Source organism: Oncorhynchus keta, chromosome 4, assembly GCF_023373465.1.
Source record: "Oncorhynchus keta strain PuntledgeMale-10-30-2019 chromosome 4, Oket_V2, whole genome shotgun sequence".
In the NCBI taxonomy this organism is placed as follows: Eukaryota; Metazoa; Chordata; class Actinopteri; order Salmoniformes; family Salmonidae; genus Oncorhynchus; species Oncorhynchus keta.
Window position 1 is genome coordinate 51,597,463 of NC_068424.1, and position 27,481 is coordinate 51,624,943.

The 27,481-nt window shown below is 42.0% G+C and overlaps 1 protein-coding gene and 1 long non-coding RNA gene across 3 annotated transcripts in view; one reads left to right on the top strand and one right to left on the bottom strand.

The window, feature by feature from the left end:
• The first annotated feature begins 44 nt into the window (after nucleotides 1-44).
• The window catches only part of LOC118377254 (disks large homolog 3-like), a 132,438-nt gene continuing 105,001 nt past the window's right edge, over nucleotides 45-27,481 (top strand). The window contains exons 1-4 of the mRNA XM_035764121.2: nucleotides 45-312; nucleotides 449-513; nucleotides 1,294-1,425; nucleotides 16,507-16,592. Coding sequence (XP_035620014.1) covers nucleotides 498-513; nucleotides 1,294-1,425; nucleotides 16,507-16,592 — 234 coding nt within the window. The 5' untranslated portion in view covers nucleotides 45-312; nucleotides 449-497. The remainder of the gene's footprint in view (nucleotides 313-448; nucleotides 514-1,293; nucleotides 1,426-16,506; nucleotides 16,593-27,481) is intronic.
• On the bottom strand, nucleotides 24,201-27,473 carry LOC118377326 (uncharacterized). Of its 2 annotated transcripts, none has more exons than XR_004824234.2 (5): nucleotides 27,238-27,473; nucleotides 25,354-25,400; nucleotides 25,099-25,265; nucleotides 24,808-24,969; nucleotides 24,201-24,575 (listed from the first exon to the last, which is right to left on the bottom strand). It is a non-coding gene; the product is annotated as an uncharacterized LOC118377326 (long non-coding RNA). The 2 variants fall into 2 exon arrangements; XR_004824235.2 differs by having other exon boundaries at nucleotides 24,201-24,678.

The window sequence follows — 27,481 nt, forward strand, 5'->3', positions numbered from 1 at the left end:
AATATTTTTAGTTGGCAATATGAAAAGATCTAAAGGGAATTGTTTTTCGACAATATTGTATAAATATTTTTCGTCGTTGATGGTGATAATTATGATTTAAGTCTAGCAAAAGTATCCCCCAAAAAACAAAAACAAATTTAATTACGAATTTTCTGTTTATAGATACCCATCGACGGGCTACATACCCATCTACAGTTATCAGATAATTAATCGAGGGTACCGAGGGTGACCCAGAAACACTTTCACTTTTCAACAGAACTTGCGGACCCGTCTCGTGCAAAATGGATTACAGCTGCTGCCGCTACAGTAACAGTTCAGTGTTGTGAGAATTTGGGAGTGTCTGTTTCGGTAGTAAAATTGAAAAATGCGGGATTAACCTAATTGTGGGGAGAATAACGGGGTACAAACATTAACTCTGTTAAATCTTTCTTCTGGTTTGTTTCGTTAGTTTACGGCTTGCCTCGAATAGTTGTCCTCAGAACATTTTTCTTTACACCATGGTCCACAAATATGGTAAGTGCCTACATACTTTTTTGTAAATGTTTTGTTTGTGTACAAGTTTTAAACTATCGCAAACGTTTATTCGATTACCGTTTTTAGAACATTTGGGTTTATTCGCTGTCATAGCCGAAAAGTATTGACAAGTAGAAAATTGCAACGACGTATCCGTGTTTTCTCTCTCTCACTTTGTTGCCAAATATCAAGCCAGAATCGAATGAATTAACGTTAGCTTGTACATGTTTGGAAGAGTCATGAAAACAGGAAGTATGTTTCCATGAATTCATATATACTGGCATGGAGCACTTTCACACTGCGATGGTAAGGGAAGTAGTTTAGTTTACTCATAATAAAATGTAGGTAGTTGTAGTAAATCGAGTGAGGTACATCTCAAGGCTGCTAATTACGCTACACCTCCCACCTGGTTTCGGTAGACAGCTGTGCACGCGCATGCATTCTATACTTAAGACCACTACTCCCTTTCCCTGCCCATAGCAGTACCAACAGTTAGAGAAACTCTTCAACAATGAACAACACTATGCACCAACTCTATCATTGTGCTTTGAGCCTGACAATTGTACAATAGCCTATGACATGAGTGTGCCCGATAAAACCATAATTTGAGACTTTTCCTAGCATGCATTTAGGCTTGTTTTATGCTATGGTAGAATAATATTGCCACTTGTTTCAAGGACCAAAATGGTCATGTGCACATCACATTTGATCAGTTTCTTAACATTTCATCACAACGACTGTCTTGGTGAGGGTGTTAACTTGAAGCATCCCTGTTGTCAGACACCGAGAGGGCAGTGGGTCTGCTGAGACAGTACCAGGACAGTCTGACCAGTCCAGAGGAACAGGCCCTGAAGGCCAGTGTGAGGAAGGTCTCCACCATCTTCGGCAGCCAACTCTTTCATGCACTATTAGGTAAGACACAGAAAATATACATATTGAGGCTTTCACTATTATTATTTTATGAATAATGAACCCACAGGGCACAGACGTCTATTCCATGTTGGTTCAAGTCATTATATTGAAATGACGTGGAAACAACGTTGATTCAACTAGTGTGTGCCCAGTGGGAAGTCTCAGTCCAGCCCCACAACAATACAAGCAAATTATTTTTCAAATCACTATATTCTAAATCAATTAGTGTATTTAGTAACAAAACTCATCAAGAGATTTTTATTATTATACTTATGTCTCTGCTCATTATCTTTCTAATGAGAAAATTAGCGACTCGCTAGTTGTTTTTGGTATAGGCTTGATATTGCCTCTGGCCAAAGCTTCAGGATGTAGACAACCCGGGTCAGGCTATATTAATTTGTGTGGGAAGTTAACTGAGCCTAAACATTTCTCAATTAAGTCCCATGAAAGAGGCCTTTCAGTGGCCTCTCAAAAGGTTTGCTGTATCCTATTAAATCCTATTAAACATGCCCATGACACAATGTACTCTATCTATGGGGCTGATCAAAAGCCCTCTCACAGGCAATCAGACAGCTCAGTTCAAACCTCTTTACTTTGTTATAGAGTTACACATATTTTCAGTCGTTTATTTGCACTGTTGGATGTCATCCTAACTTGATCAGGATCATCTCACAGAAAGAGTTATTATTAGATATGGTTCACTCACAGCAGCCAAAACACTACTGTATGAGGTGTAAAAAGAGGATGTTACCAGTCCACAATAGCTTTTTCAATACTATGAATGTGCTTGACCTCACCACATCTATCATTTCCTAACTGGAACAATGACCTAAACTAACTCTTGAGTGTATTGCAACGATACCTTAATAAGCAGTTAGGGCCCCAAAAGGGCTCCTGTGAAGCTACATTTCACAGTCTTTTTACCCTGCAAAGGAGACAAGTGAGTTCAATTTAACCAATGCTTGAGTGGCCCCTCTAATTACCATGGCCATGCCTTAATGATGCTAGCCTGTGGGTTTGCCGCTACTGCTGCTCTACCCAGAGCTATGGAGCCTCCATGGGGGATGGGTGACAATGGAGCAGGGTTGAAGAGTAGAGAAAAGAGGAGTCTGAGGAGGCTGTCCACCCTGATTAGTGATCTCTCCAGACGTGGATGCCTGCCTGTCCAAACTAGTTGAACAAATACATTGATGATAATGTACTATTAGCAAAACTATTGCTGTGGTCTAACTAGAAAATTATGTTAATCACAACACAGACAATACAAGATATGTTGCTCTATCTGTCTTACAGTTGAGTTAGTCAATATATCCAGTATTCAAAAGATGGCTTTGTAAACCACATACTCCCCTCCGTATGTATTTGGACAGTGAAATTTCTTACGGTATAGGGGATGCTTGTGTCCCAATTGGCCAAAAGCCAGGGAAAATGCGGCAAATTCAAATAAAATTATATAAAAATCAAACTTTCATTAAATCACACATGTAAGACAGTAAATTAAAGCTACACTCGTTGTGAATCCAGCCACCATGTCAGATTTTAAAAAGGCTTTTCGGCGAAAGCTTAAGAAGCTATTATCTGATGATAGCACAACAGAAAACAAAGAGAGTAGCATATTTCAACCCTGCAGGCGCTACACAAAACGCAGAGATAAAATATAAAATATGCCTTACCTTTGACAAGCTTATTTTGTTGGCACTCCAATATGTCCCATAAACAGCACAATTGGTCCTTTTGTTCGATTAATTCCGTCCACATATATCCAAAATGTCCATTTATTTGGCGCATTTGATCCAGAAAAAAACAGCTTCCAAATTGCACAACGTCACTACAAAATATCTCAAAAGTTGCCAGTAAACTTTGCCAAAACATTTCAAACCTTTTTTGTAATACAACTTTAGGTATTTTTAAACATTAATAATCGATCAAATTGAAGACTGGTCTATCTGTTTTCAATAGAGGACGAGAGGAAACTAATGCTACTTTTCAAGTCTTGTGCACTCTCAAGAGCGTTACCTTTTTCCAAGATGGCCGTACTTCTTCATTGCACAAAGGAATAACCTCAACCAAATTACAAAGACTGGTGACATCCAGTGGAAGCGGTAAGAACTGAAAACAAGTGCCAAAGAAATATTGTTTCCCAATGAGAACCCCTTGAACAGACAGAGTCCTCAAAAATAAATTCTGAACGGTTAGTCCTTGTGGTTTTGCCTTCTACATAAGTTCTGTTATACTCACAGGCATGATTCAAACAGTTTTAGAAACTTCAGAGTGTTTTCTATTAATAATATGCATATCTTATATTCTTGGCATGAGTAGCAGGAAGTTGAAATTGGGCACGCTTATTTATCCAAAAGTGAAAATGCTGCCCCCTATACCTTAAGAAGTTAATTTGGCTTCAATACTCCAGCATTTTGGATTTGAGATCGAATAATAGTGAAGAGCTCAAAATTATGAAAAAACACATGGAATCATGTCGGAACCAAAAAAGTATTAAACAAATCAAAGTGTATTTTACATTCTCCACGATGACCGCTTTGCACACTCTTGGCATTCTCCCAACCTGCTTCATGAGGAATACACAGTCTTGAAGGAGTTCCCACTTATACTGAGCAATTGTTGGCTGCTTTTCCTTCACTATGCGGTCCAACTCATCCCCGACCATCTCAATTGGGTTGAGGTTGGGTGATTGTGGAGGCCAGGTCATCTGAATCAGCACGCCATCACTCTCCTTGGTCAAATAGCCCTCACACAGCCTGGAGGTGTGTTGGGTCATTGTCCTGTTGAAAAACAAATGATCGTCCCACTAAGGACGGACAAAGTTGAAAACGGATGCCCCTCCCTTGAGGATTTCTCAAGTTGATGTACAAGAAACCAAACAGCTTCAGATCACACGCTCAGATTTACATTACATTTAAGTCATTTAGCAGACGCTCTTATCCAGAGCGACTTACAAATTGGTGCATTCACCTTATGACATCCAGTGGAACAGCCACTTTACAATAGTGCATCTAAATCTTTTAAGGGGGGTGAGAAGGATTACTTTATCCTATCCTAGGTATTCCTTAAAGAGGTGGGGTTTCAGGTGTCTCCGGAAGGTGGTGATTGACTCCGCTGTCCTGGCGTTGTGAGGGAGTTTGTTCCACCATTGGGGAACCAGAGCAGTGAACAGTTTTGACTGGGCTGAGCGGGAACTGTACTTCCTCAGTGGTAGGGAGGCGAGCAGGCCAGAGGTGGATGAACGCAGTGCCCTTGTTTGGGTGTAGGGCCTGATCAGAGCCTGGAGGTACTGAGGTGCCGTTCCCCTCACAGCTCCGTAGGCAAGCACCATGGTCTTGTAGCGGATGCGAGCTTCAACTGGAAGCCAGTGGAGAGAGCGGAGGAGCGGGGTGACGTGAGAGAACTTGGGAAGGTTGAACACCAGACGGGCTGCGGCGTTCTGGATGAGTTGTAGGGGTTTAATGGCACAGGCAGGGAGCCCAGCCAACAGCGAGTTGCAGTAATCCAGACGGGAGATGACAAGTGCCTGGATTAGGACCTGCGCCGCTTCCTGTGTGAGGCAGGGTCGTACTCTGCGGATGTTGTAGAGCATGAACCTACAGGAACGGGCCACCGCCTTGATGTTAGTTGAGAACGACAGGGTGTTGTCCAGGATCACGCCAAGGTTCTTAGCGCTCTGGGAGGAGGACACAATGGAGTTGTCAACCGTGATGGCGAGATCATGGAACGGGCAGTCCTTCCCGGGAGGAAGAGCAGCTCCGTCTTGCCGAGGTTCAGCTTGAGGTGGTGATCCGTCATCCACACTGATATGTCTGCCAGACATGCAGAGATGCGATTCGCCACCTGGTCATCAGAAGGGGGAAAGGAGAAGATTAATTGTGTGTCGTCTGCATAGCAATGATAGGAGAGACCATGTGAGGTTATGACAGAGCCAAGTGACTTGGTGTATAGCGAGAATAGGAGAGGGCCTAGAACAGAGCCCTGGGGACACCAGTGGTGAGAGCGCGTGGTGAGGAGACAGATTCTCGCCACGCCACCTGGTAGGAGCGACCTGTCAGGTAGGACGCAATCCAAGCGTGGGCCGCGCCGGAGATGCCCAACTCGGAGAGGGTGGAGAGGAGGATCTGATGGTTCACAGTATCGAAGGCAGCCGATAGGTCTAGAAGGATGAGAGCAGAGGAGAGAGAGTTAGCTTTAGCAGTGCGGAGCGCCTCCGTGATACAGAGAAGAGCAGTCTCAGTTGAATGACTAGTCTTGAAACCTGACTGATTTGGATCAAGAAGGTCATTCTGAGAGAGATAGCGGGAGAGCTGGCCAAGGACAGCACGTTCAAGAGTTTTGGAGAGAAAAGAAAGAAGGGATACTGGTCTGTAGTTGTTGACATCGGAGGGATCGAGTGTAGGTTTTTTCAGAAGGGGTGCAACTCTCGCTCTCTTGAAGACGGAAGGGACGTAGCCAGCGGTCAGGGATGAGTTGATGAGCGAGGTGAGGTAAGGGAGAAGGTCTCCGGAAATGGTCTGGAGAAGAGAGGAGGGGATAGGGTCGAGCGGGCAGGTTGTTGGGCGGCCGGCCGTCACAAGACGCAAGATTTCATCTGGAGAGAGAGGGGAGAAAGAGGTCAGAGCACAGGGTAGGGCAGTGTGAGCAGAACCAGCGGTGTCGTTTGACTTAGCAAACGAGGATCGGATGTCGTCGACCTTCTTTTCAAAATGGTTGACGAAGTCATCTGCAGAGGGGGGGAGGGGGAGGAGGATTCAGGAGGGAGGAGAAGGTGGCAAAGAGCTTCCTAGGGTTAGAGGCAGATGCTTGGAATTTAGAGTGGTAGAAAGTGGCTTTAGCAGCAGAGACAGAGGAGGAAAATGTAGAGAGGAGGGAGCGAAAGGATGCCAGGTCCGCAGGGAGGCGAGTTTTCCTCCATTACCGCTCGGCTGCCCGGAGCCCTGTTCTGTGAGCTCGCAATGAGTCAGATAATGTTCGATCCTCCGGTTGGACAGTGAAACACACACGCTCGCAACCTCAGGTGACGTGCAGATGTTTCATTTCTCTCTCATGCTGTCATGGCTGAAGCCAGAGCAAATTCCTACTATTTATGTACAGTGGGGAGAACAAGTATTTAATACATAGCCGATTTTGCAGGTTTTCCTACTTAAAAGCATGTCGAGGTCTGTAATTTTTATCATAGGTACACTTCAACTGTGAGAGACGGAATCTAAGACAAAAATCCAGAAAATCACATTGTATGACAACAATGTAATTGAACCAATTGACTGGCCAGAGATCAGGGCATTCATCAGCAAAGACGCAGTGCAAGCTGATAGTATTTTGGATACCAAATTGAAGTCAAAATCATTCATGAAATTTAAGTGTGTCAGCTGTATGGTGATTTGTGATTCATAACTTACATTTTACCGGTACTACCAGTAGTAGTAGAACAACTGATAACATCAAGACGGAATGCGTTTGAAGTGATGGTGCGCCGCCGAGAACAGCTAGCATGTTCAGCAAAGTACATCGCCAGTAGCATGCACAAACTTCGTGCAAGTCAGCAGCTCCACAAGGATGTGATCGACTGTCTCCAAAGTGTGGGCTTTTTGTGGCAACCAGACAAGACAATCTAAGGAGGATGCGGTGAGAAAAGTTACTGGGCTCGAATTTAGTCAAGCTTTCTCTATATAGATTGATGCTTCTACTTGTGCATGTTATAAACACATGTATTATTTTGATGATGATATGCTATACTCTGGTTGGATTTATGCATTTTTTCCAATGCTACATTAATTTGTCAAACGGAACTTGATTGAACGTCTTTCTACAAGGCCTAATCATATTTGTATGAATATTTTGTTTAACACCAGTAGGCTATAGAGATGCATTCAAATCTAATTTTATTTGTCACATGCTCCGAATACTACAGGTGTAGGTAGACCTTACAGTGAAATACTTACTTACAAGCCCTTAAAACAATGCAGTTTTAAGAAAAATAAGTGCTAGGTAAAAAATAGATAAGAAATAAAAATAACAAATAATTAAAGAGCAGCTGTAAAATAACAGTAGCTAAGCTAATTTTCCTTCCAGTTTTCTGCTGCCAATGACTGGAACGAACTGCAAAAATTGCTGAAGCTGGAGACTCTTACAGTGGGGCAAAAAAGTATTTAGTCAGCCACCAATTGTGCAAGTTTTCTCACTTAAAAAGATGAGAGAGGCCTGTAATTTTCATCATAGGTACATTTCAACTATGACAGACAAAATGAGAAAAATCCAGAAAAAATCCAGAAAATCACATTGTAGGATTTTTAATGAATTTATTTGCAAATTATGGTGGAAAATAAGTATTACTAGGTACTAAGTACTAGGTGCACCGCCTCTGGATGAGCGTTTTCCTGTTTGCTTATTGCCTTATATAGCTCATTGAGTGCGGACTTAGTGCCAGCATCGGTTTGTGGTGGTAAATAGTGTGGTCTACAGCTTATCATGAGATACTCTACCTCAGGCGAGCAAACCTTGAGACTTCCTTAATGTTAGATTTTGTGCACCAGCTGTTGTTTATGAATATACACAGACTGCCACACTTGTCTTACCGGAGGCAGCTGTTCTATCTTGCCGGTGTAGCGTAAACCCCGCCATCTGTATTTTATCCCTGTCATCGTTCAGCCACGACTCGTTGACACTTAAGATTTTAGCTCGTCTATTTTGTTATCCAATGATTGTACGTTGTCCTGATATCCAGAATCTCTTTTCAGTCATAAGAGATGGTGGCAGAACATTATGTACAAAATAAGTTTCAAATAACGTGAAAAAACACACACAATAGCAGAATTAGTTAAGAGCTCGTAAAAAGCCAGCCATCTCCTTCGGCGTCATTTAGATCCTCAGGTAATGAACTCATTATTATACAACATTTTAAATTTTATTACAATTATTTATTGTCAGTCATTCTTGAATTAGAATTGGTTTTAAATAGTCAACTTTATTACCCTATATATACATCACATTGAATTACGAGATTGGATTGCACTTTTTTAACAGGAATAAAGAACCTGTCACAAGTTATACCTCCCATTGTGTTGAATTTCTCATGGTTATAACAACATTGTAACATCTGCATTCTTTTAAAGAAGAATAGTGTAGGTTTTAGAATGGAATAATATAACTCTTGAAGCTCACGTGCAGGCTCTAGGCCTAACAAGTGTCTAGCACACTGTGGTAGTACTGTTATTCCTTATCCAATTCATGACTTTTTTTTTTCTTTTTTTTTCTCGCTCGCTCACCTCACTTTTCTGGGGGGAAAATCTGTTTAAAAGTGAATAAATTTTGTCTGGCCTGAGGGCAAACCAGATGAGATGGCGTATCTCTGCAGAATGCTATGGTAGCCATGCTGGTTAAGTGTGCCTTGAATTCTAAATAAATCACTGACAGTGTCATCAGCAAATCACCCCCAAACGACCACACTTCCTCCTCCATGCTTCACGGTGGGAACCACACATGCAGAGATCATCAGTTTACCTACTCAGCGTCTCACAAACACACAGCCATTGGGACCAAACATTTTAAATTTGGACTCATCAGACCAAAGGACAGATTTCCACCGGTCTATTGTCCATTGCTTTCTTCATCCAAGCAAGTCTCTTCTTCTTATTGGTGTCCTTTAGTAGTAGTTTCTTTGCAGCAATTCAACCATGAAGGCCTGATTCACACAGTCTCCTCTGAACAGTTGATGTTGAGATGTGTCTGTTACTTGAACTCTATGAAGCACTTATGTGGGCTGCAATCTGAGGTGCAGTTAACTCTAATGAACTTGTCCTCTGCAGCAGAGGTAACTCTGGGTCTTCCTTTCCTGTGGCAGTCCCCATGAGAGCCATTTTCATCATAGTGCTTGATGGTTTTTGCGTCTGCACGAGTTCTTGAAATGTTCAGATAATGTTCCATTATCCCAGAAACCCTAGACCCACTGCAATTTGCATACTGCCCCAAAAGACCACAAATTATGCAATCTCTATTGCACTCAACACGGCTCTTTCCTACCTGGACAAAAGGAACACCTATGTGAGAATGCTATTCATTGACTACAGCTCAGCATTCAACACCATAGTGCCCTCAAAGCTCATCACTAAGCTAAGGCCCCTGGGACTAAACACCTCCCCCTTTAACTGGATCCTGGACTTTCTGACGGGCCGCCCCCAGGTGGTAAGGGTAGGGAACAACACATCTGCCACGCTGATCCTCAACACGGTGCTCAGTCCCCTCCTGTACTCTCTGTTCACTCATGACAGCATGGTCTGCCACAACTCCAATATCGTCATCAAGTTTGCCGATGACACAACAGTAGTAGCCCTCATCACCGACAAATACGAGACACCCTATAGGGAGGAGGTCAGAGACCTGGCCGTGTGGTGCCAGGACAACAACCTCTCCCTCAACGTGATCAAGACAAAGGAGTGATTGTGGACTACAGGAAAAGGAGGACCAAGCACGCCCCCATTCTCATCGAGGGGGCTGTAGTGGAGCAGGTTGAGAGCTTCAAGTTCATTTGTGTCCACATCACCAACAAACTAACATGATCCAAGCACACCAAGACAGTCGTGAAGAGGGCACAAAAAAGCATATTCCCCCTCAGGAGACTGAAAATATTTGGCATGGTTCCTCCGATCCTCAAAAGGTTCTACAGCTGCACCACCGAGAGCGTCCTGACTGGTTGCAATCACTGCCTGGTATGGCAACTGCTCGGCCTCCGACCGCAAGGCACTACAGAGGGTGGTGCGTACAGCCCAGTACATCACTGGGGCCAAGCTTCCTACCATCCAGGACTTCTATACCAGGCAGTGTCAGAGGAAGGCCCTAAAAATTGTCAAAGACTCCAGCCACCCTAGTCATTGGCTGTTCTATCTGCTATCGCACAGCAAGCGGTACCGGAGCGTCCAGTCTAAGTCCAAAAGGCTTCTTAACAGCTTCTACCCCCAAGCCATAAGACTCCTGAACAGCTAATCAAATGGCTACCCAGACCCCTCTGTTACACTGCTGCTACTCTCTGTTTATAATTTATGCATAGTCACTTTAACTCTACTTACGTATACATATTACCTCAATTACCTCGACTAACCGGTGCCCCCAAATAGGGCTATCTTCTTTATACCACCCCTACCTTGTCACAACACAACTGATTGTCTCAAACGCTTTAAGGACAGAAATTCCACAAACTAACTTTTACAAATATTTATGACATTTATGGGGGGCACTAGATAAATAAAGTGCATTTCTAAATGGTTAAACCGATCTGTATGAATTTAAACTAATTTAAAAGGGGACATTTTGTAAAGGGAAAGAGAAAGGGGGATACCTAGTCAGTTGTACAACTGATTGCATTCAGCTGAAATGTGCCTACCATATTTAACCCAATCTCTCTGAATCAGAGAGGTGCAGTGGGCTGCTTTAATTGACATCCACATCGTCAGCGCCCGACTTATTGTCATGTAAAACATTTGATCTCAAATCCAAAATGCTGGAGTATATCGCCAAATTATAAGTTTTAGCTTCCCTGTCCAAATAAATACATAGGGGGTGTATGACTATCCCAACAGTTTAGGTCTGATATACTAAAGAGTAGGTTGGGCTGCAGTGAAGGGGATCAGGGTTCCAAGCATTCCATACAGAAGAGTCTGGATCCCAGGGCAGGAATGTGCAGCAAAAGGCTGGGGCTGGGGGTATGGTAGAGTAGAGTTATGTAGATGTAAAAACAAACAGCTCATGGCTGCCGTGCCGTGTCATCCTCACCCCCTGTTTCTCATGGCCTGCGTGACTGATCTGAGGATATAGCCGAGAGAGTCTGTGTGAGAGAGAGTGTCTCAGGTGCAGGGGCAGAGCAGGGTCAAACGAGGCCGAATTCTCTACTCAACATGTGGTTTTAATCATCAGCCTAGGCACAGGGGAGGTGCTGAACGTTTCCACAGCTAATGGGAATACGGGGTAACTACCAGATGCTCTCTGTTGTTTGCATTCATGGGCCGGGATTTGTGTGAACTGGGGAAGTTTGGGATTTTTGTGTTGCTACTGTCGCTTCTGTACCTTTTGTACAGTACCTATTTGAAAATAGGTAGAAGGGCTTTGTTTAGGCTACTTGTTGTAGTGTCATTGTTGTAGTGGTGGGGGTATTTTTGCACTGGCTGTATTTGTGTTGTTGCAATTGTATTGCTACTGTATGCTCTGCCACAGTGGGAACGTTTGTAAATTAACAGCATTGGCACAATGTTAAAGAAGGTATGGTGATCGTGAATGACAACAGGCATGACGGGTGCAAAAAGAGTTCAGTTGTGAGCAGCATTGAACAGTATTTGATGTGTGAATGAATGGGAGTCCCCTTGCCTGGAATGCACTGTAGGAAGTTGGAGAGCTGAGCACTTGATTGGATGTCTGCATGGTTGCACAATCATGAACAAAGTTTGCCTTGACTGAGGACTCATATCTTTGTTCCCCAACATGCAAACATGCAGGAAGTTGGTTATACCCACACACAACACTCTCACAAATGGTGGAGCAGGATATTATGGGGGGGCTTTAATTCAGACCCAATTTTTGCTGAATGTAGATTGTAGTGAGCGGAGTGTCTGTCTGTCGCTTATTGGCATCCCATGGAAAACACTCTGGGGCAAATTCTTTTTGGGCTTATTCATCCAGAACAGTCTATGAGTGGAAAGAGGACTCCAGTACACTTGAATAGGTCTGCTGCAAATAGAGGGGGGTCTAACGTCGGTGTATTCCATACTCCCTATAACACACACACACACACACACACACACACACACACACACACACACACACACACACACACACACACACACACACACACACAGTAATTTCACATACATTTAACAATTTACACAAGTATGATAATACTTATGCAAGACTTTTTCTCTGAATTACTTTGGACAAGTAATCAGGACAAGTTATGTGTTTGCATTGTTTATACAACCTTTACAAAAAAATACATGAAAAAGTCATGTGTGAATACAACACACGTGTGAACAAATCACATGAAAAATATCACATGATTCAACAGTTTTTATTTTTTATGTTTAGATAAGTGGACACGTGGTTTTCAGAACGTGGTTTTCAGAAGTTTCACACGTTAATTTTTCACTTTTCAATCATGAAGGGAAAAAATTCCCACTTTCTTTGTTGTACACGTTTTATTTTTCACTTTTTAATTGTTTTTTTTAGCACTTCCAGCTACGTCTTGTTTCCTATCCAGGGACCAGCGAGGACCGGCCTTGCTTAGCTTCAGAGGCAAACCAGCAGTGGGATACAGGGTGCTATGTTGCTGGAATGAATGTGTCAGAAGTTGCATTGAATGCAAAGGCCAGGGTAACATAACCAAAGAGGGAGACTTGTATATTTAATCATGTTATCATTTGTTCTCACATTTCAAAATTATTTCCATGCAAAATTTTGTTTTGTTATCAATACTTTTGGGTTGATGGTTTGCTTTCAATATAATTGTTTTTGTTTGCAATACTACAAATGTTGTTCTTGACTTATTGACTTATATTAATGGCACAAAAGTAACTCACTCACTAAAGGATTGCACCATATAATAATACTATTACTCTATAAAATAGGTTTAACAGGCAGTGTCCTTCGTACAGCAGAACTATGCCATTTCCATTTGAACATGATCCATTATCCTGCCCCCAAAACATTTATTCTGTCCACTGTTCCGTGAATGTCACGCAAAATCGCACCCTTGTCCGGCATTTTATATTTTTAGATGTGGTCACCCTTATTCCACCAGTGAAAACATTGTTTCTGCAACATGTTAACACCATCTTTTCACATGTGTAGACCTCTCGGCTACTGGCCCAACGCTCCCAAACTCCAGGCTACCTGCCACCCCCAACCATCCAAGCAAACGCTCCTAGTCCCCCAAAATTCAATTTTCATGCAATTGATTTTCACATGTGAACTTGAAATTCCACATGCGAAAGTGAGTTTGTTTACATAAGAAACTTCAAATGATTTTCACATGTGAAAATGCAATTCCAACTTGTTAAAGTGAGATTTTCACATGTTAATATTTTTCATGTGAAGCTGCATATCCCATTTACACATTTTTAACATGTGAAACTGCAATTCAAATGTGAGGTGAAAACAACAAGTTATTCTCCTCACATGTGAAAATGTGGTGTTAACGTGAATTATAAATGGAATACATCTGAAAATACAGTTTTATGTGTGTAGTTTAAGCTCTTTCACATCTGAAAATGTCATTCCACATTTTTTGTAAGGTAATTCTTATAACAAAGCCAAATAATACATTGTAAAATCACAGGACTATATAATTGTGTGTGTGTGTGTGTGCGGGCCTCTAACCAGCTGGGCTGCAAAACGCTTTGCCTACAGACGGCTCCACTCCTACACACGCAGACACTCTTATACAGTGATGAGTCACATGCCCCCTTCTTCCACATTTGTTCCCACTCCACCCTGTTGGGATACACCGACCACATACACACACACTCACCGAGGACATACCGGTACATACAGTGCCTTCACTCCTTCACACAGATATTTGTACACACAATAATACATTTCAAGTACATGATGATCTTTCTACACATTTGTTTCCATCACTGTGTCCTGACATTGAACCTAAGAAAGTTGTAGCATAGCCGAGCTCTTAAGAGAACAGCGACCTCTTTATGTCTATAGTTCAGCAAGAGGGCCAGTGTGTGACATCAGCATCAATGTCTCCCTGTATTCTCATCAAGTGGCTGCCAGTCAATAGGTGACCACAAGACACAGAAGCTTAAAGACATGCTCCAGAACATTGTCGACTACTAAGTATTTTTTTAAACCTCCTGCATTGGGCTGGATGTGTCAATGTGTGGTTAATACATGCATAATCTATGAGCAGAATTACTGTCTAAGCCACGAAATCTCTAGTTTGAAAGTGACAATTCTTATGGAATCTGTGCTGCGCCATTTACCCTACATTTTCCCCCATGTGGGCCAGCCCCCTAGCAATTCGAGTTCTAGCCAATGAGCTTCAGTCCCTCACCATTTGAGTGACAGCTAGCAAGATGCACAAACAGCAGAGCGAGAGAGCAATTACATGGTGCACATATGTGACGTAGTATGTAATTTTCGGGGACGCTTGTGAGCGCTACTTTCAACTACTGGCTAAAAAGTATACAAAGTACTGGAGAATCTCTTTAATGACCTGAGATGTAATGAAGGGAGACAAGAGGGGGAGAGGGAGGGGGAATCAGTGTTTAAGAAACTCAATTAAAGAAGGAGGATGAGTTGAGAAAGGGAAGGCGATGGGCCGGAGGTAATTGTAGGGGAGTGAGCAGGATTTGGGAGGATGAGAGCTGGCAGAGCTGGCCACGGTGGTATAGAGCTGGCCACAGTGGGAAAACAGCATGGCCTAGTGGTGATGGACTGACAGAGAACTTGGACTCATCCTTCTCTTATGTTATAGAGGTAAAGCCAGTAGTTTTTCCAGACCATGTGATCTAACACCTACAGTGCCTTCAGAAAGTATTCTTACCCCTTGACTTATTCCGCATTTTGTTGTGTTACAGCCTGAATTCAAAATGTATTAAATATTTTTCCCTACAAATAATAACCCATAATGACAAAGTGAAAATATTTTTTAGAAAGTTTTGCAAATGTATTGAAAATGAAATACAGAAATATTTAATTTACACAAGTATTCACACCCCTGAGTCAATACTTTGTAGAAGCACCTTTGGCAGCGATTACAGCTGTGAGTTTCTGGGTAAGTCTCTAAGAGCTTTCCACACCTGGGTGTGCAACATTTGCCTATTATTCTTTTGAAAATTCTTCAAGATCTGTAAAACTTGTTGTTGATCATTGCTAGATAACCATTTTCAGGTCGTGCCATAGATTTTCAAGTAGATTTAAGTCACAACTGTAACTCGGGCCACTCAGGAACATTCACTGTCTTCTTGGTAAGCAACTCCAGTGTAGACTTGGCCTTGTGTTTTAGCTTATTGTCCTACTGAAAGGTGAATTCATTTCTATGGTGTAAAGCTGACTGAACCAGGTTTTTCTGTAGGATTTTGCCTGTGCTTAGCTCCATTCCATACTTTTTTTATCCTGAAAAACTCCCCAGTCCTTAATGATTACAAGCATACCCATAACATGATGCAGTCACTGCTAGGTGTGAAAATATGGCAAATGGTACTCAGTAATGTGTTTTATTGGATTTGCCCCAAACATAACACTCTGTATTTAGGACAAACAAAATGAATTGCTTTGCCACATTTGTTAGCATTTTGTTTAGTGCCTTGTTGCAAACAGGATGCATGTTTTGGAATATTTTTAATCTGTACTTCCTTCTTTTCACTCAGTCAATTAGGTTAGTATTTTGTTGATCCTTCCTCAGACTTGAATGGCTGTGATAGGAAAAAAACTAAACTGTTTTAAAGTCCCCATTGGCTTCATGGTGAAAAATCCCTGAGCGGTTTCCTTCCTCTCCGGCAACTGAGTTAGGAAGGACGCCTGTATCTTTGTAGCGACTGGATGTATTGATACACCATCGAAAGTGTAATTATTAACTTCACCATGCTATATTTAATACATTTTAAATTCAAGCTGTAACACAACAACATTTGGAAAGTGTTGGGGTATGAGTATTTTCTGAAGGCACTGTAGAGTTATAGGCCATAGACAGACAGTCCAACATCTTCATTCTATGCCCTTCGTTCAGATGGGGTTTTTGTGGAGAAATCTACCTCATCTAATTTAGGTTAAACTCATTTACATAGGCGGCAGAGTGCTGATCTCTATTAGACCATACAAAGGATAACTTGTTGTTGAAGTTGGGGCTGTTTGGACATTGACTTAATGATCAACTCCCAGTCAGGATTTGAGTCATACAACAACATTTAGAAAACTTAACTGCATAGTAGTGAACAGATGCACACTGAAGAAAACAAGCAACATTCAGTGTTTTAATGATACATTATCTATGGGATATTTTTGTGGATTGTCATTCAAGTACTCATATCCCGGGGGACCATGGACTTTATTTCTATGACTTGTTGTTTACTTAATTCCTTGCAGATATCCAAGAATGTTACAAGGTGACCCTGCAACTGAACACAACACAGAACGGTGTGAAGAAGGCCAGTGCTGAGGATGCGGAGGAGGTGAGAAACTTAGAGAAAGGCCTGCTTCACTTTATCAGTCAAACTGTACACAATACAGAAATATGTAAACCGGATACCAGTTGTATGCCTTTACAAATACTCTATACATCTCACATAATGCACAAAATACTGTAGCAATCCTCACTTATATGAGCCACGTTACAATTCTCACCAAGTGGTTAAGCCTATTGGCGCGATGCGTAGGGTGTTGGCTTTTTACACCATTTGCTACATTGGTGTCAGAAGTGAGGAGAGAGAGAAAGTAGCAGTTGTCTGGGAGAGATAGAGAGTGAGTGATGCGCAGAGAGGGTGAGAGAGAAAGTAGTTGTTGTCTGGGAGTGATAGATGAAGACAGACACCACAGCAGTAGTCAGTTCAGCAATGGTAACACCATGTGCTCATCAGTGGGCTGCTGTTAACAATGTCACCCAGTCCTTACATTACAAGTGGTTGCAATCAAATCACATGGTCACTGACAGTAATATTTATAGACAAGCTCTGAAAAATAACCACTGAAAATTTTGGTAGAAAGCAGTGTAGGCTCCTCAGAGGAGGAAGGGGAGGACCAATGTAAATAGTGAAACATTACAAAAGTATATTCACATCACCAAATAACTGATTAAAACCCAGAGAGAGAGCTAGCTATATTTTGTTGTATTTTTTTATTCTTAGTTAACCTTTCACTTACAGTACTTCGCTAGCTAATTTAGCCGACTCAACAACCTGACTCAAACAGAGAGGAATGCTATTTATGTTAGCTAGCTGGCTAAGACCTTTTGCCACATTTCAGGCTTCAAACATAAAGATAGAAAACTGTATTTTTTTTTGAAGAATCAACAACAAGTGGGACACAATCATGAGGTGGAACGACATTTATTGGATATTTCAAACTTTTTTAACAAATCAAAAACGGAAAAATTGGGCGTGCAGAATTATTCAGCCCTCTTAAGTTAATACTTTGTAGCGCCACCTTTTGCTGCGATTACAGCTGTAAGTCGCTTGGGGTAGGTCTCTACCAGTTTTGCACATCGAGAGACTGAAATTTTTTCCCATTCCTCCTTGCAAAACAGCTCGAGCTCATTGAGGTTGGAGGGAGAGCATTTGTGAACAGCAGTTTTCAGTTCTTTCCACAGATTCTCGATTGGATTCAGGTCTGGACTTTGACTTGGCCATTCTAGCACCTGGATATGTTTATTTTTGAACCATTCGATTGTAGATTTTGCTTTATGTTTTGGATCATTGTCTTGTTGGAAGACAAATCTCCGTCCCAGTCTCAGGTCTTTTGCAGACTCCATCAGGTTCTTCCAGAATGGTCCTGTATTTGGCTCCATCCATCTTCCCATCAATTTTAACCATCTTCCCTGTCCCTGCTGAAGAAAAGCAGGCCCAAACCATGATGCTGCCACCACCATGTTTGACAGTGGGGATGGTGTGTTCAGGGTGATGAGCTGTGTTGCTTTTACGCCAAACATAACGTTTTGCATTGTTGCCAAAAAGTTCAATTTTGGTTTCATCTGACCAGAGCACCTTCTTCCACATGTTTGGTGTGTCTCCCAGGTGGCTTGTGGCAAACTTTAAATGACACTTTTTACGGATATTTTTAAGAAATGGCTTTCTTCTTGCCACTCTTCCATAAAGGCCAGATTTGTGCAATATACGACTGATTGTTGTCCTATGGACAGAGTCTCCCACCACAGCTGTAGATCTCTGCAGTTCATCCAGAGTGATCATGGGCCTCTTGGCTGCATCTCTGATCAGTCTTCTCCTTGTATGAGCTGAAAGTTTAGAGGGACGGCCAGGTCTTGGTAGATTTGCAGTGGTCTGATACTCCTTCCATTTCAATATTATCGCTTGCACAGTGCTCCTTGGGATGTTTAAAGCTTGGGAAATGTTTTTGTATCCAAATCCGGCTTTAAACTTCTTCACAACAGTATCTCGGACCTGCCTGGTGTGTTCCTTGTTCTTCATGATGCTCTCTGCGCTTTTAACGGACCTCTGAGACTATCACAGTGCAGGTGCATTTATACGGAGACTTGATTACACACAGGTGGATTGTATTTATCATCATTAGTCATTTAGGTCAACATTGGATCATTCAGAGATTCTCACTGAACTTCTGGAGAGAGTTTGCTGCACTGAAAGTAAAGGGGCTGAATAATTTTGCACGCCCAATTTTTCAGTTTTTGATTTGTTAAAAAAGTTTGAAATATCCAATAAATGTCGTTCCACTTCATGATTGTGTCCCACTTGTTGTTGATTCTTCACAAAAAAATACAGTTTTATATCTTTATGTTTGAAGCCTGAAATGTGGCAAAAGGTCGCAAAGTTCAAGGGGGCCGAATACTTTCGCAAGGCACTGTATGTTGACGATGATGTTAGCTAATATGGTGCCAACGATGTAGGCTGTGAAGCGGTTAGCAGTTATGGTATGAAGGTTTGGCTTGGGAAGGTTGTTTTGCCTGGTCACAACTGATGTGTTGTCCACTGAAGTCCAACAAGCCAAGGGAAAAGGTGAGAGGAGAAGAGCAGGAATTGCGATGTGAGATGGAATTACACAACGATCAAAGTGATTATGCTGTATGTGGCTGCTATGTAAATGAACTATGTGTGCGGGTGATCAGGGGCGTATTCATTCTGACGATTCTGTTGCAAAACATTTATTAAGTGTACGCAAACGCAACGAAATGGGGGAATGAAACGCACCTTTCTATATAAGGTCCCACAGTTGACAGTGCATGTCAGAGCAGAAACTATACCATGAAGTCCAAGGAATCAAATCCAATCACATTATATTAGTCACAATGCGCCGAATACAACAGGTGTAGATCTTACATTGAAATGCTTACTTACGAGCCCCTAACCAACAATGCAGTTTAAAATATATGGATAAGAATCAGAAATAAAAGTAACAAGTAATTAAAGAGCAGCAGTAAAATAACAATAGTGAGACTATATACACAAGGGGGTACCAGTACAGAGTCAAGAGTCACTGGTTTGTTAAGGTAATATTTACATGTAGGTAGAGTTATTAAAGTGACTGCATAGATGATAACAACGGAGGGCAGCAGCGGTGTAAAATAGGGGGAGGAGGGGGCAATGCATATAGTCTGGCTAGTCATTTGATTAGGTGTTCAGGAGTCTTGTGGTTTGTGGGTAGAAGCTGTTTAGAAGCCTCTTGGACCTAGACTTGGCACTCCGGTACCCCTTGCCATGCGGTAGCAGAGAGAGCAGTCTATGACTAGGGTGGCTGGAGTCTTTGACAATTTTTAGGGCCTTACTCTGACACCACCTGGTATAGAGGTCCTGAGTGGCAGGAAGCTTGGCCCCAGTGAAGTACTGGGCCATACGCACCACCCTCTGTAGTGCCTTGCGGTCGGAGGCCGAGCAGTTGCCATACCAGGCAGTGATGCAACCATGCTCTCGATGGTGCAGCTGTAGAACCTTTTGAGGATCTGAGGACCCATGCCAAATCTTTTGCTTCTCCTGAGGGGAACAGGTTTTGTCGTGCCCTCTTCACGACTGTCTTGGTGTGCTTGGACCATGCATGTTAGTTTGTTGGTGATGTGGACACCAAGGAACTTGAATCTCTCAAATTGCTCCACTACAGCCCCCTCGAGGAGAATGGGGGCGTAGTTTTAGCCCAGAAACAAGATGGCCTCGAGGCCTCATGCTCTTTGAGTTAATGCCCATTTTCTGGGATTAAAGGTCGAAATCTGTTAAGACGGGTTTCGGAGCTCTGTGATTTCTGTGAGTTTCTGTTCTCACACACAGTCAATGTGAAGTGACACATTGTGGGGCTTACAGACACACAGAGCCTGCAGTAGTTACCTCCATTCGAACCATCAAATAACTGTCAGACCTAGAGCCCTGAAACTTTATAAACCTGTTCTATGGCTTAAGTCGGTAGTGCAGAGTGAGTTATGTCGCTCTAGAAGGTTCTCAGGCCGAGAAACAGCCTCGTCTATTTGCAATAACTTAAATACATTTTTAACGTTGTGAAAATGATGACACTTAGAAAAGTCTCAATCACAAGACTAGGTGCACCGAATCTGCCTCGGCTCATAGAAACAGATCCTAAAGTTTCGGTCCGATAGCTATTTCTGGGACCACTTAGCAACTTCCGGAAAAAGTTAATTTTCAGCACGATTTAAGGTTGCTGCTCGGGCTCCGAATGACCAATTGAGTCGTAACTCGGGATTCGGGGTCGCCTCAGCTAGGCCTACACATAATGCCAGAACTGGACCGCAGCAAGAATGGTTTTAACAGAAGGCTCTATGTGAATTTTGGGCCGGCTCTGAAATATGTGATGGCTGGCTTCTAAACGAGTTGGACAAAGTGAGTTTGGTGTCAGTATGTATCAGTTTGGTGTCAGTATGATATCTTATTGAGTGATGGCTGACTTGATGGCAGTATAATACACTGCTCAAAAAAATAAAGGGAACACTTAAACAACACAATGTAACTCCAAGTCAATCAAACTGTCCACTTAGGAAGCAAAACTGATTGACAATACATTTTCACATGCTGTTGTGCAAATGGAATAGACAACAGGTGGAAATTATAGGCAATTAGCAAGACACCCCCAATAAAAGAGTGGTTCTGCAGGTGATAACCACCATATGTATACATACATATACATATATATATGTATATGTATATATGTATGTGTATATGTATGTGTATATATGTATGTGTATATATATGTATATATTTGTTGTTTTTGAAGTATATAGGAAAGTTTCTTAGTAGCTAACTAACTTTTTAGTTAGATCCCGCGACGCAGTTGGCATCAGTTGCTGGGACTGCTAGTCTCTGTCCAGTGATCCTGTCGACCAAGCCTGGGTCTGAGGAGCTATTTGGCGTAGCAGTAGTCTAGCTGCTAGCTAGCTGCCTATCAAGCTAGCAGGGTTTTCTTGAGGGCTTGAATGCAGTCCACGACACGGCTAGCCATTGTGGCAGTTCTCCCAGGATCAGCAAATTGGATTGAGGTCAGAGTGTTGTGATGGCCACTCCAATACCTTGACTTTGTTGTCCTTAAGCCATTTTGCCACAACTTTGGATGTATACTTGGGGTCATTGTCCATTTGGAAGACCCATTTGCGACCAAGCTTTAACTTCCTGACTGATGTCTTGAGATGTTGCTTCAGTATATCCACATAATTTTCCTGCCACATGATGCCATCTATTTTGTGAAGTGCACCAGTCTCTCCTGCAGCAAAGCACCCCCACAACATGATGCTGCCACCCCTCGCTTCACGGTTGGGATGGTGTTCTTTGGCTTGCAAGCCTCCCCCTTTTTCCTCCAAACATAACGATGGTCATTATGGCCAAACAGTTTTATTTGTTTAATCAGACCAGAGGACATTTCTCCAAAAGTACAATATTTGTCCCCATGAGCAGTGGCTTCTTCCTTGCTGAGCGGCCTTTCATGTTATGTCGATATAGGACTTGTTTTACTGTGGATATAGATACTTTTGTACCTGTTTCCTCCAGCATATTCACAAGGTCCTTTGCTGTTATTCTGGGATTGATTTGCACTTTTCGCACCAAAGTACATTCATCTCTAGGAGACAGAACGCGTCTCCTTCCTGGGCGGTATGAAGGCTGCATGGTCCCATGGTGTTTATACTTGCGTACTATTGTTTGTACAGATGACTGTGGTACCTTCAGGCGCTTGGAAATTGCTCCCAAGGATGAACCAGACTTGTGGAGGTCTACAATTTGTTTCTGAGGTCTTGGCTGATTTGTTTTGATTTTCCAATGATGTCCAGCAAAGAGGCACTGAGTTTGATGGTAGGCCTTTAAATACATCCTCAGGTACACCTCCAATGGACTCAAATGATGTCAATTAGGCTATCAGAAGCTTCTAAAGCCATGACAGCCATTTTCTGGAATTTTCCAAGCTGTTTAAAGGCACAGTCACCTTAGTGCATGTAAACACCTGACCCACTGGAATTGTGATACAGTGAAATAATTGTCTGTAAACAATTGTTGGAAAAATTATTTGTGTCATGTACTAAGTCGATGTCCTAACTGACTTGCCAAAACTATAGTTTGTTAACAACAAATTTGTGGAGTGGTTGGAAAACAATTTTTATGACTCCAACCTAAGTGTGTGTGTGTGTGTGTGTAAACTCAGCAAAAAAAGAAAAGTCCTCTCATTGTCAACTGTGTTTATTTTCAACAACTGAGACATGAACTGAACAAGTTCCACAGACATGTGACTAACAGAAATGGCTTAATGTGTCCCTGAACAAAGGGGGGGGTGTAACAGCCAGTATCTGGTGTGACCACCAGCTGCATTAAGTACTGCAGTGCATCTCCTCCTCATGGACTGCACCAGATTTGCCTGTTCTTGCTGTGAGATGTTACCCCACTCTTCCACCAAGGCACTTGTAAGTTCCCGGACATTTATGTGGGGGAATGGCCCTAGCCCTCACCCTCCGATCCAACAGATCCCAGATGTGCTCAATGGGATTGAGAACCGGGCTCCTCACTGGCCATGGCAGAACACATTCCTATCTTGCAGAAAATCTTGCACAGAACGAGCAGTTTGGCTGGTGGCATTGTCATGCTGAAGGGTCATGTCAGGAGGAGCCTGCAGGAAGGGTACCAAATTAGGGAGGAGGATGTCTTCCCTGTAAAGCACAGCGTTGAGATTGCCTGCAATGACAACAAGCTCAGTCCGATGATGCTGTGACACACTTACCCCAGACCATGACGGATCCTCCACCTTCAAATCGATCCTGCTCCAGATTACAGGCCTCGGTGTAACGCTCATTCCTTCAACGATAAACGCAAATCCTACCATCACCCCTGGTGAGACAAAACCACGTCTCGTCATTGAAAAGCACTTTTTGCCAGTCCTGTCTGGTCTAGTGACGGTGGGTTTGTGCCCATAGGCAACATTGTTGCCGGTGATGTCTGGTGAGGACCTGCCTTTACAACAGGCCTACAAGCCCTCAGTCCAGCCTCTGTCTGCAATAGGCTGAGATTCTCAGCACTGATGGAGGGTTTGTGCATTCCTGGTGTAACTCGGGCAGTTGTTGTTGCTATCCTGTATCTGTTCGGATGTATCGATCCTGTGCAGGTGTTGTTACACGTGGTCTGCCACTGTGAGAACGATCAGCTGTCCATCCTGTCTCCCTGTAGCGCTTTCTTAGGCTTCTCACAGTACGGACATTCCAATTTATTTGGCCACATCTGCAGTCCTCATGCCTCCTTGCAGCATGCCTAAGGCACTTTCATCTTTCTTTTGGTGTTTTTCAGAGTCAGTAGAAAGTTCTCTTTAGTGGCCTAAGTTTTCATAACTGTGACTTTAATTGCCTACCGTCTGTATGCTGTTAGTGTCTTAACGACCGTTCCACAGGTGCATGTTCATTAATTGTTTACGGTTCATTGAACAAGCATGGGAAATAGTGTTTAAACCCTTTACAATGAAGATCTGAAGTTATTTGGATGTTTACGAATTCTTTGAAAGACAGCGTCCTGAAAAAGGGACCTTTCTTTTTTTGCTGAGTTTATATATTTATTTATTCAAATTCATATCATGAATTGCACTTTAACAACAAAGAACAACATTTGAAAAGAGCAACATTAAAACTCCAGATAGTAGGGAAGAGAAAGAGAGACAGAGAGAGATACAGTGATAAGAACATTGACAAATACTGGCCAATAATGTACTTCACCATACATAAACCAAGACATCAGAATTGGTCATTCTTGAAAATACTGGATTATGTAAGAAAAAAAGAACATCTAAACAGATCAATGAAAAATAGGAAAACAGTTGAACAGGGAGAAATGTTTACAAAAAACTATAACAATAACTGCTTGCCTGCCTGTCTTTGAGAGAGGAACGAGAGAGAAAGGGGCTGAGAGAGAAGGATGGATGGAGAGGAGCGAGCAGGGCTGGACTGGAGCCAGAGAAGCACGCTACCGCAAGCCAACACAGGCTCCCGGATGGCGCAAGCAGATCATTTGCTGAGAGAATGGGAGATGCAAACATGTCTCAAATAAATCTCGGTGGGGTGCAGATTATCACCCCAATCTTTGAAACTGATCCTCCTTAGCTCTGATACGTCAACTAGGACAAACATGGACATAGAATGAGAGATTGCTATTACTATGACTACTACTATTACTCGCTGGGTAAAAAGGCAGATGACAAATGACAAAGTTTGTGTTCATCAGGTGTGTGTGTTTGTGTACTTACATGTTGAAGTTTTTCCACTCGAATTCCTTCCGGTTTGCCGGAAAGTGTGGAACATGTGGGTTAATTGGCAATGGCTTCCTCTGAACGACCTTTCCGGTCTTGCGGCTCACTCCTGCTTTCGCTGTGCAGTTGGTTCTTTCAGGGTTTATTTGAACCAGGATCCTGCACAACCCAACATAGAATATATTAAATCAGTTGAGGCATTGAAAAAATAACAATAAGAAATATCATTGCAATGTAACTAACAAATGCTAAATGTAAGTGTTGTATCAATGAATGTTACATTTTTACCTCTGGATCAGCGCCATGGTTGTAGAGGCTGACTCCTGGTATTCGATATTAAAAACATAGAACGTGCTGAAGAGCACAGAGAGGGCAGCAGCAAAGTTGGTCCAAAACACAGACCACTCTCCCCTCGATCGACACCATTCATTTTGAAGAACCCAATAGAGTATTTCCTGAAATACACAAAAGGGTGTTAGTATATACTTACTAGAATACTTTAGATATGTAGCACAATACTATAAATCAAATAAAAGGTATTACCAAACACGATCAGCCTTGGTGTGTCTGGCAACCCGAGTTGCAGTGATCTAAAATCACAAAACATACAAATTAAAAATATTAAAATCATGTGTAATAATTAGAGGTCGACCGATTATGGTTTTTCTTTACTTTGGAGGACAAAAAAAGGCGATGCCGATTTTTAAAATGTATTTGTAATAATGACAATTACAACAATACTGAATGAACACTTATTTTAACTTAATATAATACCTCAATAAAATCAATTTAGCCTCAAGTAAATAATGAAACATGTTCAATTTGGTTTAAATAATGCAAAAACAAAATGTTGGAGAAGAAAGTAAAAGTGCAATATGTGCCATGTAAGAAAGCTAACGTTTAAGTTCTTTGCTCAGAACATGAGAACATATGAAAAGCTGGTGGTTCCTTTTAACATGAGTCTTCAATATTCCCAGGTAAGAAGTTTTAGGTTGTAGTTATTATAGGAATTATAGGACTATTTCTCTCTCTACCATTTGTATTTCATATACCTTTGACTATTGGATCTTCTTATAGGCACTTAAGTATTGCCAGTGTAACAGTATAGCTTCCGTACCTCTCCTCGCCCCAGCCTAATCTCGGTAGTTGATAGGCTTGAAGTCATAAACAGTAGAGCTGCTGGCAAAATGCACGAAAGTGCTGTTTGAATGAATGCTTATGAGCCTGCTGGTGCCTACCATCGCTCAGTCAGACGGCTCTATCAAATCATAGACTTAATTATAACATAATATCACAGAAATGCGAGCCTTAGGTCATTAATATGGTCGAATCCGGAAACTATCATCTCGAAAACAAAACGTTTATTCTTTCAGTGAAATACGGAACCGTTCCTTATTTTATCTAACGGGTGGCATCCATCAGTCTAAATATTCCTGTTACATTTCACAACCTTCAATGTTATGTCATAATTACGTAAAATTCTGGCAAATTAGTTCGCAATGAGCCAGGCGGCCCAAACTGTTGCATATACACTGACTCTGCGTGCAATGAACGCAAGAGAAGTGACCATTTCACCTGGTTAATATTGCCTGCTAACCTGGATAACTTTTTAGCTAAATATGCAGGTTTAAAAATATATACTTCTGTGTATGGATTTTAAGAAAGCCATTGGTGTTTATGGTTAGGTACACGTTGGAGCAACAACAGTCCTTTTTCGTGAATGCACACTGCATCGATTATATGCAACGCAGGACACGCTAGATAAACTAGTAATATCATCAAAAATATGTAGTTATAACTAGTTATTATGATTGATTAAGTTTAATGCTAGCTAGCAACTTACCTTGGCTTCTTACTGCATTTGTGTAACAGGCAGGCTCCTCGTGAGGCAGGTGGTTAGAGCATTGGACTAGTTAACCGTAAGGTTGCAAGATTGAATCCCTGAGCTGACCAGGTAAAAATCTGTCGTTCTGCCCCTGAACATGGCAGTTAACCCACCGTTCCAAGGCCGTCATTGAAAATAAGAATGTGTTCTTAACTGACTTGCCTAGTTAAAAAGATTAAATAAAGGTGTTAAAAAAAATATATATATAAAAAATATATAAATAAAAATCGGCAAAACCGGCGTCCAAAATTACAGATTTCCGATTTGTTATGAAAACTTGAAATCGGCCCTAATTAATCGGCCATTCTGATTAATCGGCCGACCTCTAGTAATAATACAGTATAAACACGATTCCTTACATCTGCCAAGTGGAACAGAGATTCATCCTTCTCTTTGAAGTGGGTCATCAACAAAAGAATGTCAGCAGTGGCTGTTAGATCATCATTGAATCTGACGTAACAGTTGATTTCATTCAGCAGGCACTGGATCTCTCTCCTTACCTTGGTCTTTTGGCTTTTAAAAAAGTTGACAATTTCTCTTACCCTTGTTCAGGAGAGCTTGAGTCATGCGACTGTCAATCACGATGCCAGTGAGGGTATGAAAGTTGTTGCAGAGCCATACATAACCTGGTGAAAAGGAAAGGCCACTGGTCCTGGAGGTCACTGATGCTTGGAGGAGGACAAGTGTCCTATCCATTGTTACAGATCATATCCATTCTTCATTTTCATTTAAAAAATACAAAGAAACAACTGTTAGGCAATGCGCTGCACTCCATATCTGCACAAG